Source organism: Lepisosteus oculatus, chromosome 11, assembly GCF_040954835.1.
Source record: "Lepisosteus oculatus isolate fLepOcu1 chromosome 11, fLepOcu1.hap2, whole genome shotgun sequence".
In the NCBI taxonomy this organism is placed as follows: domain Eukaryota; kingdom Metazoa; phylum Chordata; class Actinopteri; order Semionotiformes; family Lepisosteidae; genus Lepisosteus; species Lepisosteus oculatus.
Genome location: NC_090706.1, coordinates 15531473 through 15554086, shown reverse-complemented (window position 1 = coordinate 15554086; position 22614 = coordinate 15531473). Strand labels below are relative to the sequence as shown.

Genomic DNA, 22614 nt, shown 5'->3' with positions numbered 1-22614 from the left:
AATGCCAAACTATAATGCATCTGCCAGACCTGTGTCTTTCCTACAAAGTTTTGCTTTGTAGATTTTATGTGAGGAGAGGTGTTTCAGGACTCAGGCAAACCCAATGGGTGAAGCAAGGACATAGGGCCAATGGAAACTAAGGGCAAGTGCCCTTAAAATAGGAGGTACATATTTACACAAAGGGTGGCAGGAGTCTGGAGCAAGTTCTGGGCATGATGTTGAACAGCTTCCTGATTGTAAACCATGCAACAAACTGACTTAACAGGACGGATGCAGCAGTATGTTCACAACCCTTAAAATGAACAGTATCAGAGAGAAACTGTGGCAATATACATTATATGGACTTACTTATATGGGAAGAATCACTGGGAAATGGCTCTTTATACTGCATGGGATGATTCATAGATAGCACAGCTGAATATACAGATCAAATAAACTTGACTTCAGAGCCACTGAATATTCACAACTGGATGGTAGCTCTTCCTACAAAAAAATGTGCAAATTTCGTTGGAAAAATTATTTTTTATTATATACACTGTAGATTACAAAAATAACATTAAAACTATAGTTTACAAAATATTCAGTGCATGGAGGACAAGAAAACACTTATACAATATTTTCATCTGCAAAGGCACGGGAATAAAGTGGGTTTCAGTTGGATTTCACAAAAGCTTCAAAGAGTTTATAAGTGACTGGTGTCTATTATATAGACGTAAACCTTTGCACTACAGTACCCGTGGAGCTGTACAGGGTAACAGATTTGACCAGGAACATCCAGGCTCTTGTATGGATCAAGATGGAAAAAAAATACCAAATGCTACCTTATCTTTCACCACAAGACTCCCTTTAGTCTAAATTCTGTGGTGGAATTAAAATAAATCTTAGCTTTTGTCTCCTTTGTAACTTTGAGAGTGTTAACATGTGGTTTTCAATTGTTTGTTCCTGAAACCACCTTAGGTCTCATTTCCCCACCTTCCTAAACAACTATTTATTTTATTTCATGAAATGAATCTCACGCTGCACAATTAAGGCCTCTTAAACTGCAGGACATGAACACCATTTTGGCCCATTAGCCCGTTGGTAGTAAATTGAGTTAACAGATCCAGGACCTCATCCAGCTGTTTCTTGACAAAAACAATCAGTTTAAATAACATGACTGGGTAGCTTGATCCCCACTCCCACCACTCTCTGTGTAAACAGGAGCACCACGAGGCCAAAGCTGGGCTGAGTCGGAATTTCCTGCTTGAAAGTCCAGCCATGTCTATGTGTCACCATCTAGAACAGGGGTCGGCAAACTTTTTAGAGCCAGAGCCACTAAAAATGTTTTACTAACCTTGCTGGGCCACCTGAGTGAAGTCCTCTTTCTAGCCGATAAACTCCCCGACTAGAATAGGCCGCATTTCTCTGCGACCTCTTGCATACACTGCTTAATAAACTCACCATCCATGAAGGGTTTGCCAGCTGCTGATAGAAGCTCCGAAACTCGATCACTAGCTGCGACATTTTCTCCGAATTTTCTCTGGAACAGTCTTTGCTGCCCCTGAAGCGACTTTTTCCAACTGTTCTAATTTTTCCCTCCGTCCACCTCCTGTGTATTCCGAACACTTAGCCTGATGTTTTGTCTCGTGACGCTCTTTTATGTCGTATTCTTTAATCACGGTGATTTTTTCCTGACAGATAAGACACATCACCTTTTCTTTCCAAGGGACACACAAGTACTCTCCTGGCCATGCGTCGTTGAATTTTTGAACCTCTGTGTCAATCTTTCTTTTTTCGACATGGCAGGAATAACTTACAGCGAGAACTCTCGTCAGTTATAACTTTTAGAACCGTTTGAAATTACTACCTGCTTTCAAACAAGATGGCATACACTAGACATCATTTGTGTGACTGAGCCAATCACAGTAGGCAACACAAATCCAAATGAATTTACAGTAAGAATCAGCCAAGAAGCGTATGTAAACTAGGCTAAAGCTGACATCTGATACGCTAAAAGTCAAATGCATCCTGCAATAGGTGTTGTTCTGCAATTGACCGTTAGTGCTGAGAGAGCCACCAGGCCACCGGCGAAGATTTTCAATATCTGATGCAAAAAGTAGCCCTCGAGATTCAAACAGTAGTGAGCTGCGGGCCACGCAGAAAAGTTCAGCGGGCCGGATTTGGCCTGCGGGCCGAAGTTTGCAGACCCCTGGTCTAGAATATGTGTGGGGATTGTGGGATGCTACAGTGCACAGGGGAGCCCCTCCCCTCTCTAATGCTCTATAACCTGCCTCTTCACCTGGAAAGATGGACAGTCAGCTATTCCAGCTCCTTTGCAAGATGTTTAAGAATTAAAGGTCATCTGTTTTCCTGATTCACTCTGGCACAGTTGTATTGAGATAATGTATATTTTTCAGGTTTTCTTGTATAATTTTCAGGTTTCAAGGCCTCAGTATTTAATTGTATTATCATTTGTCATTGTCATTTCAGTCTTGAGCTCATATGGTCTTCGGTCAAGGGTTAAAGCCCAATGAAATGTTACCAAATTGTGGAGATGTGCAGAGCTCAAGACAAGCTGTGCACGAGAGGGTCAGGTGAGATCCCCAGCTTCACTTTACCAGAGACGATCACACTCAGCTTCAAGAGAGACTTCCAGCGAAACCACTGTCTGTATCATTAGAAAAAAGCGTTTCTAGATCGTTCGGTCGCCCTCCACCGTCCAAAGACGTGCCGAGATCCTCCTCACGTCTGAGACAAGGGGGGAAGAAACAGCCCGTACTGCGATTCGCCGCCTCCCTTCAAACTTCGTCACGCAGACGGACGTCTTTCAGATCCTGAGCAGCACATTTCTGGGGTCCTTGCCCTTGACCCCTCGTCAGGGCGAGCTGCTGCTCCCACCCTTGCAGGGACTGTTCTGCCTGCTGACACGTCCGGGTGCCGCCCACCTCTCTCCGTGGCCTTTGAAGGACTCCTGCAGGGACTCCTGCAGGGATGGCTGCTCCACAGGTTTCCCTCCGGGTTCAGCTCACGGCTCACTGCCGCCAGGCTCGGTGGACGGGCGCTGGTCAGCTCGGGCCGGCCAGGAGCCCTGCAGGACAGGGCGGGACGTCTGTTCAGCGAGAGCCACGCCGCTCTGTGGAGCGGCACCACAGCCTCTGCCTTGGGCAGGGCAAAGAGAAGCAGCCGACCGGCTGTCCAGAGACACACACGCGCTCATGAAGGGTGTCGTTCCCACCCAGGCTAGTACAATTGCAGAATCGGGGAAAACTGTTTAGAACTGGGGCTAAGGAATAGATGGAAAGTCCATTCAAGGCCTGGATCACAGCGCAGTACGCGTCCCCAGGTAGCAGCAGGGCTCTGTAGTGTAGGACACCGGATCATCCAGCCGGAGGCTCTGCCCTCTGCAGTCCACAGCCCGGCTTCTTAGGCCACGTCTATCAAGTCCTTCTTCACGCAGGGGGTCAGCGTCCCCATCGTCATGCCCACTTCCTTCCCGTTCTGAGCTACGTAGCCATTCTGTCTGCAGGGTTTCCCGTTCTTCAGGCTGTAGCGTCCCATTTTGGTGTTCTTGTAGTACACCGAGTAGATGAACGCGAAAATCAAGCAGATAATGACGACGACCACGGCCACCATCCCGGCGATGATGGGCAGATAGTCCTCTGCGAAAAGAAGGAAGCAGGGCGTGTCACATGCAATCAGATAACACAGCTTCACGTATCTCAAGAGGAAAATGGCTGGAAAAGGTACGTTACCTATAACTTCCACTGTGAATGTTACGCTGTGACTCCCCACGGTATTGCTGGCACTGCATGTGTAATTTCCACTGTTTTCTTTTGTGATTCCGGTGATGGTGAAAACACCGTTGGTGTGTGATGATACCACATTACCAGCTCCAGAATGCTCCCATCTGTACTCTGGGGCTGGATTACCATCAGCTGAGCAATTTAAAACTACAGTGTCCCCTTTTAGAACACCCACAGTTTCGTGTGTCCTATTGCTAACGGGTTTGTCTGGAAAGAAAAGGAAAAATCAGCAGGTTAGCCAGAGGGCGCAGAATGTCATTTCCTCCTCTTCAGGAACGGTCACTGGGCGCATGGCTGAAGATGCCTCATTCACTCGACAGCCCCAGCCATTTACATCACACAGACCTGACACAGAAATACTACAACTGACAAGACACAAGGACAGCTGCAGAGTCTGATGCAGGTGCATCTGCAGATAACCAAGAGCTCACTTTTTTTATTGTCTTTTTTTTTACCACTATGCACATCACCTCTGGGTGTGGAAAAGCTCTATACAATAATAATAATGTGGTGGGTTTCACTGTTTGTGAAGCTCTTTTACTGTTATTTTGTTAATATTGATCAAAATATTGCATCACAGCATATTACTGCATTAGAGAAGACAGCTGTAACAGTTTTGACAAAGGACCGGTAAATGTAATAATGTTTAAAGGTGTAATAACTCACACAGCACTGTAACCTCCAAGGGTTTTGCCCTCGTTGCATGAGGGGGCTGTGGTCCTTCTGGTCCCAGGTTGAGCTCTGCCTCACAGGTGAACTGCTGTCCATTGTCAGCTCTGTCAGGGGTGAACAGGTGTCTCACAGACACATTCACAGGTGTTCTTGTAGTGTTGGTAAAAAAGTCCTGACTGTGAATCAGTGTCTGTCCTCTGTACCAGTTCACAGTGAGGTACTGAACAGGAGCGATGTTCTGGACCTCACACTGCAGCTGGTACTGTCTCCCCTCCACCATCTGATCCACTGGGCTGAGAGAGACACGGTCCGGGTACTCTGCAAAATGCACAAAGAGTAAAGCTGGTTTTAAAGAAATGTTTTTACTTATAAACCTTTTTCAATTTTACAGGCCATTCATAATACTCACACATCAAATAAATCCTTAAAATTAACATTTAGCTCACTGCAGGCCAACAAGTGCTGCAGTGAAAAGACTGGGCACTTCAAGGGTTATCAGAAGACACTCGTCTACACCTCAGAACAGGCGAGCGTGCAAACAAAGTTTACATATCCAAGCCTGCTCTCCATTCAGTCCAATTTCATACTGCATAGCGAGTCAAAAACTGTTTCAGTAAAAGTCCCATATGAATTTAAATCTACACTGGAGGAGGAAATATCACTTCAATTTCCCACCTATCTTTCACCCTGAAGTGTGTGTTTTATTGACTCTCCTGCTGTATCTGCTCAGTTACTGACAGCTTTAACTGGGCTAAAGGAGCAAACTCTCCTGTAAAGAGTTTAGTTTACTAAACATTCAGCACTCACTGGTTCATCAAGATAGCACTGTAGCAGGAAAGACAAACTCCAGAGAGAAACAAATTCAACAGAATTGGATAAACATGCTTCCACTGAATGACTTAAGAATGGCCGCTAAGTAAAACAGCTAACACGTGGAAGTGAAATGAAAGTCACTCACTGTACAGACTGATGTTGAGATTCTTCCTGCACTGCTTGGGCTCAGTAAGGAAGTTTCCGTAGCACTTAGGCTCTGCAGTCCAATCAGTCAGACTGCTGACACTCCAGGTGACAGACTGGGCACCTGTTTTCATGCCTGTAGACCCAACTGTTGCCTCCCAGCCCATTCCTCTGGGTGTCTGTGTTGCAGTGCAGTTCGCTGTCACTGGGTCCCCATATCTCACCACAGCTCTCTGAGGGCTGATCTCAAGTGGACACTCTGGGACAGCTCCTGGAGTAAGGAGAAGGAAAGGAAACAACTGGAATGTAATCTTTTTTCCAATCACATAACTAACAGCACCTTTTCCAATACAGAAGGCAAGGGGTGTCCTTTTTAACAGTGATAATAGGTCAAATGTAACACAATAGGTAGAAAACACTATCCATTTTACACCCAGCTCTTCAATAAAATTCTCACATGCCTGCAAGTCCCCAGGTGGCCACAGGGGGCTCTGTGTCACTGAGAGCCGAGAGAGACCTGGCCGACTATCTCCACCCTGAGCTTGAGTAGCCTTAGTCACAGTCAGCTAGTGACATGACCCAGGCTCGAACACGCGGCCATAGAGCACAACCTGCACTCTAGCCAGAGCTGAAACAGTAGGTCAAAGTTCTCCACTTACAGCGATTTAGTTTTCTGTGGGAATAACAGACCTGTCCAAGAAAGAAATGCTGGACAAAAAAAATCAAACAATTCTGACACTTAAACAGTGTAGAATTCAGTCAGACATAGTTTATGACAGGAAAGCAGACAGCACCCTTTAGTGTGACCAACATCCCTGTGTCACGTATGGCCTTTTGCACTCTGTATTCAAGCGCATGTGGGGTCCTTGTCTTCTATGCACATTTCTGTTGACACAGGAAGCTGATCGGGGCTGTGCCTGGTTTATAAGATGCCCCTGGAAATGCCTGTGTTTCACAGCCGAGTGGAGCAGGCACACAGCCGATGTCTCTGCTTCACTCTCCGGGTGGCTGTTGGTAGACACTAGCAGTATTTTACTCCTCCTTCAAGCCTCTAAATGTGGTTGCTTATACAGTCATGTATTGAATACCAGATCTTGCTACCAACTTATAAGGCTGTGAGTAATCTGGCTCCGTCATGCATCTCTGAACTCCTCCATGTTTACACTCCCTCCTGTCGGCTCTGTTGAGGCTGGTCAGCTCGTTGGCCCTGGGAATAGATCTGAGACTACTGGTGCTCTTTCTGCCACTGCTCCATTCCTATGGAACGGCCTTCCTCAGACTCTCCGAGCGGCAGATTCTTTTGACTGTTTCGAAATCTGAACTTAAAACACACCATTTTACCTGGGAGCCCTGGCCGACTGTCTTAACAGTTTGACCTGTATGCTCCTTTTTCATTTTGTACTCTTTTTTTTATTTCATTTTTTAAACATTGTATCGGGTTTAATATATATAATATTATGTACAGCATCCTTCGGTTAGAAAGGTTTTTTTTTCTCAAATGATTATTTTTATGCCTGTTTCAGATCTATAATGAACTGTTTGAAGTAGTTTGGGTGGGTAGCTGCGTCAGCATGCGTGGGCTGCAAAGGAACAAGTAATAGGTTTATTCCATGCTGAAAAGCTTCTTCCCCAGAGCTGTCAAGTTGGTGACGCCCCCACTCCCTTCCACCTTATTATGATCTCTCCTAACATCCTCCTGTACCCACAACCACTGTACTCCTACACCACCACACACACATGTAAGCCAACATTGTACTGTCCCCTCGATAGCCCAGTAAAATTGTAACAGGCATAATAATATTTAATATTAATTAAGCATACTACTTTTAACCACACTATTTTTTTGCACTGTTCCAAGAATTACCTTGCACTGTTTTTGTCCTGTTACATTTTCTCTGTTTGCGGAATTTGCACAGTTTTCGATTACTTGATTACATGTTATTTATGTTATGTTATTACATGTTACTTTTATTGCTATTGTGTAACTGTCTATTGTCTTATCTTCTGTCCTATTTATATACTGCACCTGAGTGACTAATGAGAAACACTTTTCATTATACTACGCACCTGTGTAAGTTTAATGACAATAAAGTTGAATTGAATTGAAAAGAGAAGAGAACGTTTCGAAACATTGCGTTTTCTCTCTTCTCTTTTCAGCATGGAATAAACCTATTACTTGCTCCTGTAATGAACTAAGCTGTGATATTTCACACCCCTACAGCGGCACACGTTGTTCTGTAAACCTGCAGGGCCTCATCCCAGAACAGGGATCGGGAAAGTCCGCGACGAAACATCCTGTTTACTGTGCTAGGAGGAATGCGCTCCTAGCCTCTCCGGCTGGCAGAGGGAGAGGGAACACAGACTCCAGGAAGGAAAGCAGCGATTTCCTGCGCCAGGGGAGCCAACTCCTCCTCTCTGCCCACTTCCTGCCATTCTGCTCCCCGGGCCGGACCGAAGAGTCCGGAGCACAGGGGTCCGCAAGGTGCCCTCAGGTATCCCACAGGGAGCGGGCCTCTCCCCTGGCCGGCGCCGGACGTGGGGGAGGAAATATTGTCAAGCCACGTGGGAATCCGTCTCATTGCCGCGTCCCGTTACATGCTCATTAAAGACTGCCTGTTTAAGATGGGACGTGTTACAGCACACCGATTCACCCCAGCGGGTAGGAGGGAAGATTCCAGGGAGTCCAGACGGGGGGCGCCAGTGCGCGTCTGCAGCTCCACAGGGCAATACTGACACCACCTGTCTGATCTCCTACGGAGATGAAGCACCTGGAATCTCTATTCTTACTTGCTAGAATGAATCCGCCTTCAGCAAACCCCAGGAAGACACCATGGTGAGGCACTACTGCATTCCATATTTAAGAAACCGACTGAGTTTAATGTTGTTTCAAACGGAAACCGTTGTCTCCAGAAACCGTCTGGGAGTTTAAGCCCCCCCTTCTCTCGTGCTGCAATTCTTCATGCACTAAAAAGCTATTATTGGGAGGAAATGATACTTGATGTAGCATCTACTCTTCTCCTTCTGCAATTTTTGTTCCTTGGTGGGTAACCACGAGCCTAAGCAAAAACAGGAAAGTCACTGCAGAGCCTCTTCCTCAAAGCCTAAAAGTGAAGTGAAGGTATCCTGGGACTTTCTGTCCGTTCGCCAAACACCGAGAAGAACCTGTACTGCTGTTCACTTGAGCATCTCACACGAGTCACAGATACAGAACGGTTAGCGAAAGTGAAAAACTCCCTTACTCTTTTTTTAAACCAAAGATCACTATGTATTAGCCATGTGTTAACACTGGCGGAATAAATAACACGTGGCGGGACAGCTCATAGCGTTAACTCCTGACTTTTCACTTGTAAATTCACATGGTCCGGATCATGCTTGAACTCAGAAGACTTACTGGAAATCCCAGGCCAGTGTGAGCAACCCTAAACCGTCTGCATTACACATGCACTAGAAATTATGTAAGTGAAAGATGACTACACAGTGATGTGACCCAATGGGAATTCACATAAAATACCCCCCAACACAAAACGTTACTGAGAAATGATTGTGTGTACAAAAACACTCGTTTTAAAAAAAAAAAAAGACATGTAATGTCAGGTTTGGTGCGGTGCTCTGTAAGTGTACTTCGTTAGCTTTTAATGTTTTTAATGTCACACGTTAAAACAGATTCCACACTATTTTTCACTCCTTTAAAAAAGCAACGCGCGTAACGGCAAGATCACCGAGTTTTGATCGCAGACAAGTCTCAAGTACAAAGAGCAAGAGTCTACAGCCCTGTGCAGAACTAGAGCCACGCTTTCGTTTTCGACTGTGTCTCAAATTTATTCTTTATTATCCGACTCCATTCTCCTCCCATAGAATACTCTTCGACACCCTCCCAAACTTCTGTGCAACGCATCTTATATCTGCACCTCACTTAAACCACTCCATTTCACGGCAATATGTTGAAGAGTTTCTGGTTGCTCTTCTTTCCGATACGTTGACTTTTTGGAGGGGAAAAGCCAGACATTTTTTTACCGTGTTACACAAAAACAGCGCTGTACAATATAATTCGCAAACATGGTAGATATTTTAAAGGTGCACGTCAGTGGCAAATTAACAACAGGAATCGCATACTCGCTGTAAATCTGAAATTCAGATGGGGGGGAGGTCATTTCCTTTCACGAATTTCCTTTGGAATCTTAGCTTTTTTAAATCATTGCATTCCTACGTTAAAACCAATACAGAAAGAAAATATTCACGGTAACACCCGTAATACTGAACGGCAAGGAACAGTCAAATGCATAAAATATAAAAATCCAACTTACCTGAGCACATAACTCCAACGAAAAACAGATGAACCGCTAAGAAAGCTTTAATTAAATCCAGCCTGAACATTTTGTTGTTCTCTGTAACGTCCGGCACTTACTCCGCTTTAAAAACGCGAATAAATTCTGTGCTGTTTAATCTACGGAAAGCCTCGAAGCCGAGAGAGTACCGTTAGTTTTCCTAAGATAATATTTGCTCTGCCTCTCTCTCCGTACTGGGCTGTGTATGTTGCCTCGCTGGAGAAGTCATTCTTTAAAGAAAAAAAAAGGGGGCAGGCTTGTTGTAGTGGAAAGCCCCCTTAAATCACTCAAGACTCCCCAGAACTGGACTTTCCCGAACTTTCCCTTAAAACGAATTTTCTAAATGCGTCCAAAAATAACAGCGATTTACAAATAAACCATTCGACAAAACTAAGTCAATAGAAAATACAGATGTGGGAAATCGAAGCGTGCCGCTGTATTGTCCGCGGGTGACGTGTGACGGCGCAAGTCGTCTAAGAATCTCTCTGACGAGAATGTCTCAGGAAGGGAAATGACACAACAATCCTTTAAAAAATAAAACGCGTTTACCAAACGCAATCCGGGGCCACTACTGTATACGATTTAAAAACAAGCATGGCAGACAGCGTCACACGTGCATTTTTTTTCCCCCAACAAAAATGAATGAATGTTTCTTGACGGAAAAACATTAGAAGTGTACCTTCAAAGCAAGGTACACTGACGAGGAGCGTAGAAAACCCTCGTCCTGCTTTCCAGAAAAAAGAGTTGTGTTTGTAGCAGTTGAATGCTACCATTAATGACACCGACCTCGATCTTATTTAATTAATTTCGGAAAAGGGTGGTTTATATAAACTCGTAAAAAGAAGCTCCCGTGTTGTTATGGATTTATCGTAGTACAATAACATTTTCTTTTAAAAATTATCAGGCGTATGGACTGTATATACATTTTTTATACTGTATATATAAAGAAGCAGCTTAAAAAAAACGGAGATGGCAGGACGTTTTTAATAGAAACGAACAGTGGCTATCAAAAGTATTTACCCCCTTCGGCTTTTTTACATGGTGTTGTGTTTCAGTAAGGAATCATAATGTATTTAATTGGGGATTTTTGCCACTGATTCTCAGAAAATACTATAATGTCAAAGTGAAAACAATCTACAGATCCTTCTTAATTAAATATAAATACCAAACGGAAACAACAGTTTATATTTAGTATTCACCACCTCTGTGTCAGGATTTTTTAAAGACACGTTTGGCAGAAATTACAGCCATGACTCTCCTTGGATAAGTTTCTATGAGCTTTGCACAGTTGAACACTGCAATTTTCCCCCCTTCTTCTTTGCAAAATGGCTCAAACTCTCTCGGGTTGGATGTGAACAGCAATTTTCAACCCCTGCCACAGATTCTTGATTGGATTGAGGTCTGGGCTTTGACTGGGCCACTCCAGAACATTGACTTTCTTGCTTTTTAAACCGCTCCAGTGTGGCTTTGGCTGTCTGTTTGGAGTCCTCATCCTATCACTATCCCACTGCAAGATGAATCTTCTCCCAAGTCCCATGTCTCTTGCAGACTGCAGCCGGTTTTCCTCCAGGAATTCTAGGTACTTTGCTGCATCCATTTTTCCTTCTATATCCACAAGTCTTCCAGGCCCGGATGCAGCGAAGCTGCCCTACAGCATGATACCGCTACACCCCTGCTTCACAGTAGGGACGGTGTTCTCAGGATGTCATCGTTACACTAGCACCAAACATAACACTTACTGTTGAGGCCAAAAAGGTCCATCTGGGTCTCGTCAGACCACAGCATCCTCTTCTGCTTGGTCTAAGAGTCTCCCCACATGCCACAGGGCAGAGTGAAGTCAAGATTTGATGTGAGTGTTGTGTCGCTCTCCCATGAAGCCCGAATTTGTGAGGCACTCTGGCAATTGTCGGATGCCCAGTTTCTCCCGTCTCATGGATGTCATGGCAGACTGTAATTCCTTTCGGGTTGTCCCAGGCCTCTCGTCACTAGTGCTCTTCTCACCAGTTTTTGGAGGACACCCTGCTTCTTTCACAGCTGTGCCATGTTCTCTACAATCCATTGTAATGGACTTTCCTGTGCCTTGGGGGATATGTAAAGCCTTGGAAATGTTCTATGCCCTACGCCAGGTTTACATTGACAGCTCCTTTGTCTTCATGACGCAGCTTTTGTTGGGAGCTGTACTAATCAACGTGGGACCTCTCAGGGAATGGTATCTCTATCCTGAACTCATGTGAAACACCCTAATGCCGCACAGGAGGCCTCAACAAACTGTGTGACTTCTACAGACATTTGTTTTTGCAACAGAGGTGAAAAGGAGCTATTTAGGCCTGTCATAGTAAGAGGAGGGTGAATACTTATGCAGTCACTTATCTTCTGATTTATGTTTATAATTGAATTTAGGAGGATTTTGTTTTCAATTTGACATTGTAGAGTGTTTTGTGTTGATCAATGACAAAACAAATCCCATATAAATACTCAAATCTATAATGTAACACAGGAAAGTGTGAAAAAATGCAAAGTGAATACTTTTGATAGCCACTGTAGTTTCTACCGAACGCAATGGGACTTCTGAAGAGTAACTCATAATAGCAACGATACTGCTTTCTCAGACGTGTGATTTACTGCTAACACAAATAATGACGCCCACCCAGAACATGCACATTTCAAGGGAATGGGGTGTCGTGGTCCCAGGTTCGGGGTGAAAAGAACTCTAGGGAAATATTCACTGGGCACTTCGACGCAGGCCACCCCCTGCAGGAAAATAAAAATGAGCTTTACCTATAACTCGCACTTTCAGGATTTTGGTGTCCATCCCAAGCTTGTTTGTGGCCGTACAGCTGTACTCCCCGATGTTGAACGCGGTGGCTCCGGTGATGGTGATATTGGAGGCTGTGGTGGTCGTGAGCTCTTTGACGTTACCGGCATCGTAATACTCCCATCTGTACCAGGGAGGAGGGTTCCCCTCGGCTGCACATGTGAAGACGATTGTAGAGCCCTTTTCCCCATCAACACTTGTCTGCCAAGGCCTTATAATGGGCTTGTCTGCAGAAACACAAAACAATACTGAAATGACAGCATTTTCCTTCATTTTATATACAGTACATGACTCGGCTCTTCCAAGACCACGTGTTTTCAGCTTAATCCTCTGCATTGAACTGTTTATCTTCCTGATGGGATCAGATCTTTAACGGTAGCGGAGCCAGTACTCTTCACTGTCATTATTATTTCACAGATATGAACCACATAATACCAGGATGTTTGCAAGAAGCGATTTGCCAGATTTTGCTCTTGAGTATTAACCTCAGAGACCGTGGCTTCACAATAAGCAGGATCCTCCTGCTTCAACGTCCAAATTGTCATTTACTGTGTATGTTAAGCAAAGCTTTAATATGTGTACTTACACAGCACTGTAACATTCACAGTGTGGCTGACAGTCCCCTGTGTGTTAGTAGCTTCATAGGTGAACTGTCCTTCATCAGTCCTGGTCAGCTTGACAGAGGGGTCAATCTGCTGTCCATCCTTGACCCATCTGGTCTCAGGGGGAGGGCTGCCCTCAGCTGTACAGTTCACACTGCTCTCCAGACTGTGATGCTCCTCCACATCAACACTGAGAGGACACCCTGTGATCTCAGGGCCATCTGTGGGTTGAGAACACAGCTTTTTGAGACATTTCAAATCAGTGAAGCGACTCTCTGCTTGTCCTTAATTCTGCACTTCTCTGGACTGTCGCCTGCCTTCAGCTGTCTGATGGACTGATTCATCTGTAAGAAATTGCTGCCTCCTTCTCAGGGCTCAGGGAACCAGCCCATAAAGACCATCAACTCCAGCTGAGCCATCTGTGGGTTAAACACATGAGGCTTAACCTGGACATAATAACTGATATTCGTCTGAGAAACAGATCATTGTTCTTAGAGGAAACATGTGCTCCTGGTTGACACAACAGGGAATATATTCAGTTCAGCAGCTGTGAAGCCTGCAGTGTCTCTGGATTAGTGCTTCAGTAAGAGCTTTTAGATATTCTGTGAAAACTTACATCTCACTTCTACCGTCACAGTGTGATTCACAGTTCCCTGTGTGTTAGTAGCTTCATAGGTGAACTGTCCTTCATCAGTCCTGGTCAGCTTGACAGAGGGGTCAATCTGCTGTCCGTCCTTGACCCATCTGGTCTCAGGGGGAGGGCTGCCCTCAGCTGTACAGTTCACACTGCTCTGCAGACTGTGATGCTCCTCCACATCAACACTGAGAGGACACCCTGTGATCTCAGGGCCATCTGTGGGTTGATTGAATGGATTAGAAAAGACCCAGTGGAATATGCAATATTCTTAGAAACTTGTTCTTAGACAAGACAGAAGAAATATGTAAAATTTAGCAAAATTATGGGTGTTATTCTGAAAGTTTAAGAACAATTGAAAACAGATGTTTTAAGTTAGGAGAAGAATTTCAGTCTGTCCATGTGCATGTCCTGGGTTTACCTGACCACGTGGTGCTAGTGGCACAGTCTAGATCTGAACCTGTGATCTCCAGGCTGCAGAATGTACTGTGTCCTACACTTTGATCAAAGGCTTCACTGCAGGAGCCACCCAGGAGCTCTGCAGCCTGATTTTACTCCATCAGCATGACACAGCGACATATATGTTGGTACAGACTGTGGTAGCAGACAATGGAGGTGTCTAAGACTCTAGACAAAGAGTAAACATTTCCAGCTTCAGAGCTGTTTGCTGAGATGTAGGGGGTCAAGAGTCTGTGATCACAGCAATCATAAAGTTGGTTTACTTAGTTAATTAAAGTTCTTGGTAAATGATTAAGTGTCGATCAACAGTCCAGAAACACACCCTATAAGGGGAGTTCAGGAGGAGGAAAAGTGCAAAGGGCAGAGAAGAAAGGTCAGAGCCCAAGAGAGAGAGGAGTCAGGAGGAGTTGGAACCTGTAGCATGAGACAGGTGAAAGCCCCTGCTTCATGATCCTCCCGAAAGAAAACCTGACTGGGGCTAAGGTTTTGAAACTTGCAAAGAGAACTTGCGATTCTGTAGCTCTTTTGAGTGAGACATCCCTCAGTTTAATACTGCCTCTCCTGCTAGTGGGTGCATTTTAGAATAGGGAGGTCGACTCTTATTTCTTTTGTGGAATCCAGGTTAGAGGAAGAGAGTTAACTGCAGGTTGTATTGCATTAAGGCAGCTTATCTCTTCTTTGGCCTCTGTAGGCATCACTCAAGAGTCAAGTACTTGGTAGCACTACTTGGTAATTGGGATGTTCTGGGTGATTTAGACATGCAGTAGGACTGTAAATACAGTGACTTGTGTTCTGTATCTTTATGTTGTGTGTGGTGTAATGTGTCACTGTCATTGTTAATAAACAGTTGTTTAACCCAATGTGCCTGGATTATTACTCTTTTCACCAAAGCTGTGCGAGAGTACAAAGAATTCATGTGCCTCTAACTATATCAGCTGCTCAGGTATATTCTGGCAAAATGCTTACAAGTTGAGGGTTATGATCATTGATTTTATTGACTAATCTGCTAGGTCAGCTCCTGATTTTCGCTATTTTCATAACCCCCATTTTATAACAATATTTTAGATGGTACTTACAAATCACTGAGATGTTCACAGTGTGATTTACAGTTCCCTGTGTGTTAGTAGCTTCATAGGTGAACTGTCCTCCATCAGTCCTGGTCAGCTTGACAGAGGGGTCAATCTGCTGTCCATCCTTGACCCATCTGGTCTCAGGGGGAGGGCTGCCCTCAGCTGTACAGTTCACACTGCTCTCTAGACTGTGATGCTCCTCCACATCAACACTGAGAGGACACCCTGTGATCTCAGGGCCGTCTGTGTGGATTGTGGATATGAAATAAAAAAAATGATCAGCACGATTGGTTAAGAGAATTGTTTAATTTTAAAACCAGAATGGAATAAGGCACCATAGGCTACATCTTCTCTTTGAAAGGGATGCCTGATCTTTACATATCATCTGTCAATGTGTCTCATCACCCTCTCTTCATCTCTTTATTTATATACATGCTGTATTATGTTCACCGTATTTATAAATACCGAGCATGTGTGTAAAATAGTACATAAAAGATGAACATACTGAGGCAAAACTTACATCTCACTTCTACCGTCACAGTGTGACTCACAGACCCCTGTGTGTTAGTAGCTTCATAGGTGAACTGTCCTCCATCAGTCCTGGTCAGCTTGACAGAGGGGTCAATCTGCTGTCCATCCTTGACCCATCTGGTCTCAGGGGGAGGGCTGCCCTCAGCTGTACAGGTCACACTGCTCTGCAGATTGTGATGCTCCTCCACATCAACACTGAGAGGACACCCTGTGATCTCAGGGCCGTCTGTGGGTAAAGTAGATAACGTTGCCTAGATTAGTTTTGGATTAATCTAGTAAATATGCTCTGCATTGTGGGGCCTAAATGAAATGGACATCACACACATTTTAATCCCCAGACCTATTTGCAATGACAGTTGCTTTGTATAATAAATATACAGGAAGTTTTTTTTCCCTGTAACTGGCTACTGCTGGTTACAAAACCGCTATTGCACTAGGCTACCATCACACTTTGCAGACTGGACGGCTGTCATGTTAACAGCTTGTGACGTTTTAAGATGTAAAAAAATGAAACGAAGAGGTTTGGCACTGAATGCGCAATGGAGGAGTGAAGTTATTTCACGCCATGAATGTGTGGCGTTTGCATTTCAAAAGCTGGAAAAACAAACGGAACACAAACGGCAACAACAATTATAACGCGTCTAATAAATATATGTGCAGAATAAAAATGTTCTCAGACAGAGTGGGAAACAGTGCTTGAATATAGAGTAAAAACGTTTGAGCTGAATGTTCACATCCCTGGCATATGGCCTAATCTGACACAGTTCTTATCATTAGACAGAAAAATGTAGTTCTTGTGGGTCAGGAAATAAGTCTGGAAAGTAGTACGTGCGGATGCAGGTGGCAAAAACATTAACTAGAAATACAGAATGTGTAATTCTGAGTGAGACTTATGAAAAAGACTGTTTATACTGAAACATCATTTACATCTCCTAGAAAATGTGAAGACGCAAATACGAAAATATTGGGATGTACAGTATAGTTAAAACTGCAGAATTTAAACCAAGGCATGTCACATTCAAATTGCATAAACTTGTACAAATTTGGTCTCCATGTATAGATAGGACAAATATTACGGTCATGGGATCAGACCAGAGAAGAACCAGATAAACTCAGGGTCTTGAGGGACTGTCCTACACTGACAGGCTGAAGGTACTGAGCCTCTTCAGTCTTGAACAGGGAAGGGACCCTGATATATGTATTCATGTACCTCAAAGGTACGGTCAAAATCCACCTGGCGGATTTTTTCCAAACAGTGAAATATGGAATCTGTGGTGAAGTACATTAAAATTGGGAACAGGAGACACGTCCGTACCTTAAGGGGTGTGGAAGTGTGGAACAAGCTACCCAGCCATGTTGTTTAAGATGATATCCTGGTTACATTTAAGAAATAGGTGGATGAGATCCTCAGATCAAGTAGCTACTAACTACCAAAACAGCCTGCTCTTGTTTTTTTAGCCTGTGTACTCTTCTTAAAAGGTTATGTACGATAGGTACAGTTGATTTTAACAGCAAAATGAAACATGTTAGTGTGGTAAAAAACTCACACAGCACTGTGATGCTGAGAGGATCAGACTGATTTGCAGGAGGGGGCTTTGGTCCTTCTGGTCCCAGGTTGAGCTCTGCCTCACAGGTGAGCTGCTGTCCACTGTCAGCTCTGTCAGGGGTGAACAGGAGGGTTGCAGACACATTCACAGGTGTTCTTGTAGTGTTGGTAAAAAAGTCCTGACTGTGAATCAGTGTCTGTCCTCTGTACCAGTTCACAGTGAGGTACTGAACGGGAGCAATGTTCTGGACCGCACACTGCAGCTGGTACTGTCTCCCCTCCACCATCTGGACCACTGGGCTGTCAGAGCTGAGAGAGACACTGTCTGGGTACTCTGTGAAGAAAAATGTATGCGCTTGTACTCTATGTACAGGGTCTTCAGGAAAACTCAATTTTCCTTTGGAATTGACTTTATTTATTGAATGGCTTATCTTTGCTCATTCTAGGTTTAGCAGAGTCAATATTATTGATTCAGGAGTCATTCCCTGAATTCACAAGTGGTGCCACCTCCCTTAATCTTTCCCCCCTCCCTCCTGGTTAAAGACTATGAACGCCTCTGAGCAGAGTATGGGCCACAGACCACGTTTCCTTGCCTTGGACGACTGTATACCTTCTTACTGTGCTCGTGTGATCACAGCTCGTCACTGGAGAGTCGGGAGCCCCCACACGGATTGACAAGCCCTGTGACCTAATACAGCAGAGCACCTAGACTGGCTAGACAGCTGGATGATCCCAACCAGCCATCTACAGGTTGTGCTTCCAGAGCAATGCAATGTGTTGTTTCCAGAGAGCATCGATAGGCTAGTGAACATGGTGTGGCATCAGGCTGTAACTGGTGCTCACAAGTTCATTTATCCAGTGGAACATTGACAGTAAGCACAACTTCAGCTGCTTTGTTTTATTGGATAATATAAGCATATTATAGTTCTACATTTGTCCAGTGAACAATAATTACAAACTTGTTATAATCCATCCATCCATTTTCAGTAACTGCTTTGTCCAGTACAAAGTGACCAGAGACGTATCCTAACAGGCAGTGGGCACAGAACACACCCTGGACACCAGTCTACTGCAGGGGTACACATACTGCCAGCAATTTAGAGACAACGATTAAGTTAGACATCTTGGCTTCAGACTGTGGGAAGAAAACGGAGCACCCAGAGAAAACACACATGGCTACGTGGAAAAACATGCAAACTCCACACAGAAGTATCCAGGATGGAAGGATGGAATAAAACCCAGGACACAAGATCAACAAGACAGCAGTACTAGCGGTCACCTCTTAATAGAGTACAAGAGTTCAATATCCTTAACTATTTGTCAGAAGTGTATGTGAACTCACATGGGCCAGTGAAAATGAACTTAATTGCTTATTTGCTTAGACTGGTAATTGAAATGTTTGCAGACTATAATCCCCCCAAAAAACTTTTAAAGATATAATTAAAACATATGCAGTTGACATTTAGAATATACTCTTAATGAGATGGTGGCTTCAGGCTTTCTGCTTAGTGAATAATACAAACATATAAAAACATACAAAGGAAATGAAAGTCACTCACTGTACAGACTGATGTTGAGATTCTTCCTGCACTGCTTGGGCTCAGTAAGGAAGTTTCCGTAGCACTTAGGCTCTGCAGTCCAATCAGTCAGACTGCTGACACTCCAGGTGACAGACTGGACACCTGTTTTCATGCCTGTAGCTCCAACTGGCGCCTCCCAGCCCATTCCTCTGGGTGTCTGTGTTGTAGTGCAGTTCACTGTCACTGGGTCCCCATATCTCACCACAGCTCTCTGAGGGCTGATCTCAAGTGGACAGTCTGGAACAGCTCCTGCAACAAAATAATACATTGTAACTGACAAAGATAATAAAAACTAAGCATGTCAGGTTCAGAAAAGCATGATGTTACACCTACATCTGTTTGTGTTTAATCAAGTGTTGCAGAAGGTTACATCCACTGTTAGCATTTGTAATGTGCGTTTTCACTGGCAGCATTTCGAGGATTATAACACATATCTTACTTCCGCCTTTGCAAACAGGTCTGATGGTGAAGATAAGGGACAGCTATCTGGGACACTCAGCTCTGTGATCAGGACTGTACAATCCTGGTCCTGGAGGGCTGCTACACCACCAGGCTTTCATTCTAACCTGACTCTTAACCAGCTCATTATTGGCTTAATGAGACCAATTCAACCATTATTATTATTATTATTATTATTATTATTATTATTATTATTATTATTAAAAAAGGCCTGAAAAACCTGCAAACACAGGACCAGGACTGCACTAAGCATTGTTAGTGTGGTAGCAATTAGTAGTGGGGCCCTGGGTTCAATTCCTGGGGTGCTATCTATGTGGCGGTTGTATGTTCTCCCCATATTCCGTAGGGACGTACCATAGGGACGGTACAGAGGCTCTGTGGCTAAGGATCTGCACCAGTGGCTGGAAGGTTGCCAGTTCGAATCTCTCGGCCGGTAGAGGAATCCTACTCTGTTGGGCCCCCGAGCAAAGGCCCTAAACCCCAGCTGCTCCAGGGGTGCTGTATAAATGGCTGACCCTGTGCTCTGACCCCAAGCTCCTCTCCCTGTCTGTGTGTCTCATGGAGAGCAACAAATTCCTAATACATGGCCACTAAAGTGATCATATCTTATTCAGTGGGTGCTCTGGCTTCCTCCCACAGCATGTCTGAACACATACTGGTGGGTTAATGGGCTTCTGTGAAGTCGGCCCTGGTGGGAGTGTGTGTGTCCTGTGATGGACTGGCGTCCTGTCCAGGGCGTATCCTGCACAAGGCCCGTTGCTGGCCAGCTCCGTCTCCCCTGCGACCCTGAACTGGATGAAGCAATTGGCAAACGGACAGATAGATGGAACCCGTTTCTACTCCGAAAGTGCAGCAGGCGCGTGCCTGCGATATTTAGAGAAGACAACCCCATCCTGGCCTCTCTTATTGAGCTTGCTGCCTGGTTTCTGTGTGAGCAGCTCTTTAATGGGTGACAGATAATGGCGTTCAGGCTCAGGTGTTAATTCATTCCTAACCCCGTCCCACTTCCTAAGAGTCTTAATAATTGACTGGAGATCGGTTAACCATTTGGAACAGAGACCAGAAACACAGAAGTATTCCAGGATAAAGACTGAAAACCGCTCATCTGGGTAGATGAATTTGCGGTATTTGTGCTTGACAGATTTAGGCACCGTTTCAGAGGGTCAGGCAGGAAACGGACACCAAAAAATAAAATAAAATAAAAGTTTTTCGCTTTTATTGCTCTAGAGAAAATCGTGGGTAGTGTAGAGCAAATGGAAATGCCTGAATTAATGCAAACAGCGTTAAGAACAATTTTGACGTTAAGCTTGAAATGTTCCGAATAACGCGTTGTTTTTCGGGCAATGTGGCCTCCCTGTTTCTTGAGTTACAAAATCTGAGGCGCCATAGCAACAGCTTATCTTGGCACACAGCTAAGACTGGGCCACATGTTTCTTCTTCTCTCCAAGGTAGGTTACACAAAACCACAGATGGGAATAATCGAGCACAACCCGATCATTGAAAACTGGGATTATGCGACACAGCGCGTAAAGCGCTTAAGAGATACAGCATAAAGCGCGCGCTGTAGATGCAATTATTAATAGACAACAATCGGATTCGCCTCCCGCGCGCAAGTGTTGTGCAACTTCACTCCCCCAGATTCAACAGACTGCAAATCTGAGGCCGGGGGGACAGGGGGGCTAGGCGCCTGGTCCTAACGCCAAGCAGGCGAAATGCAAGCCTGCCATTGAAACATTAACTTGCAAACAACGGGGAATTGTTATCAAGATACCGAACACGCTCGGCTCAAGGAGAGCGTCTCGCCTCGCAAATCGGCCACTTCCAAGGGAATCGCTCGATCCCTGTTCGTTGATACAGCCACGTAATGTCCCAATGCCCTGCGCTTTTATCGGTGGTTAAGCCCTAGTGACTCCGCAGGGGATTATAAAATGATGAAAAGCCCGTCGTTACAAAAATTAGTAACTGCAAAAAATCTTTACAATCTGTAACGCGCATATACAGTTAAAACGAACGGATAGATTCAGGTTTTTGCTTGGAGCGTAACACTCCAGGTCTCCTATAAATGGCTATTGCGGGAAGGTTTATTGAAAAATACAGTAGAAAATTACTTGAATTTCAGTCTTTTAGAAAGCAACTATAATTCAGGATACAGTCAGTATCCCAGATTTAACAAGAAGGTCTACCTGTGCCATAATTCGGTGTAAGCCCTTTTCCCGAACTTCAGTAAAACCGTCAGATTTACGCACAATTGCTGAATCACAAGCAGTATGCAACAAAATGGATTATCTGAACCTGGCTGGTTTCTAACTTTGTTTATATACCTTTTGAAATAACATTCCGTTATAACAGACAAACCTGTTCAATGTTGTGAGTATAGTGCTCACTGTATTTATGGTAGGAGTCAAAATCAAATTATTCTTCTCCACATAAAAGAAACTCATGTCAGAACGCCCACACGCTTTCAGCTGGCATGGGAATGTTGCATTTCTGTTGTTTTTATGTAAAAAAAAACACGGGAGATGTGCTCGTAGCAAAGTGAAATGCTCTCTAGCCATAATGATTATTAATAGACGTGTTGATGACGTACGGAGATAAAGATATTTAGAGAACTTACTGGTAGCCGTACAGAATACAAGCAGTCCTAAACAAAGTCTAAAGAGATTTATCCCGGCCACGCGATTGCTCTTTTCTCTGTCCATTTCCATAGGTATATCCTTTAACAGCGAAGAAAATTCCCAAATCCACAGGTGAGCAATTCGCACCCGAAGCCGACTCGCAGTTAACAGCTGTTACCCGCTTTCCCCTCGCTGTGGTGTTAGATAAGGTACTTTAAGAGACTGCCTACTTATACACCCCCTTTTTTGGGAGGGAGGGGGAGCTAGTGTTGAGTGACCAGATTCCAATTTTCCGACGCGAGACACGAGCTTTTCTTTTCTTTGAAGAAGTTGCTGGGTTTCCCCGCGTTTAACTTCTTCGTGCGACTTGAGTCACTGCCGGCGTCAGGCCGATTTGCGATTGTCCTGCAGGTATTATTTATAACCCGCGCTGACCTCTTCAAACAGCTGTCATCGTATTCATACTCTTACACCAGAGCCTTTGGTACGGAAGAAAAACCTATACAGAGGGATAAATGGGACCTCGCATTTCACAATTAGGCACTCATCAAAGGGGAATTTTGTTGG

General features: G+C 44.5%; 1 protein-coding gene across 2 annotated transcripts; it reads right to left on the bottom strand.

Annotated features, from left to right (window-relative positions):
• Positions 1-502: 502 nt before the first annotated feature.
• On the bottom strand, positions 503-22375 carry LOC102683630 (intercellular adhesion molecule 5-like). 2 transcript variants are annotated; one of them, XM_069195792.1, is made up of 12 exons: positions 22047-22375; positions 18953-19222; positions 17395-17727; positions 15837-16073; positions 15323-15559; positions 13770-14006; positions 13138-13374; positions 12515-12778; positions 5413-5682; positions 4449-4772; positions 3732-3989; positions 503-3638 (listed from the first exon to the last, which is right to left on the bottom strand). In XM_069195792.1, exons 1-12 carry the CDS (start codon positions 22135-22137, stop codon positions 3403-3405), a joined length of 2994 nt encoding a protein of 997 aa, XP_069051893.1. In that variant the 5' UTR covers positions 22138-22375; the 3' UTR covers positions 503-3402. The 2 variants fall into 2 exon arrangements, with proteins under 2 accessions (XP_069051893.1, XP_069051894.1); XM_069195793.1 differs by lacking the exon at positions 15323-15559.
• Between the last annotated feature and the right edge of the window lie 239 nt (positions 22376-22614).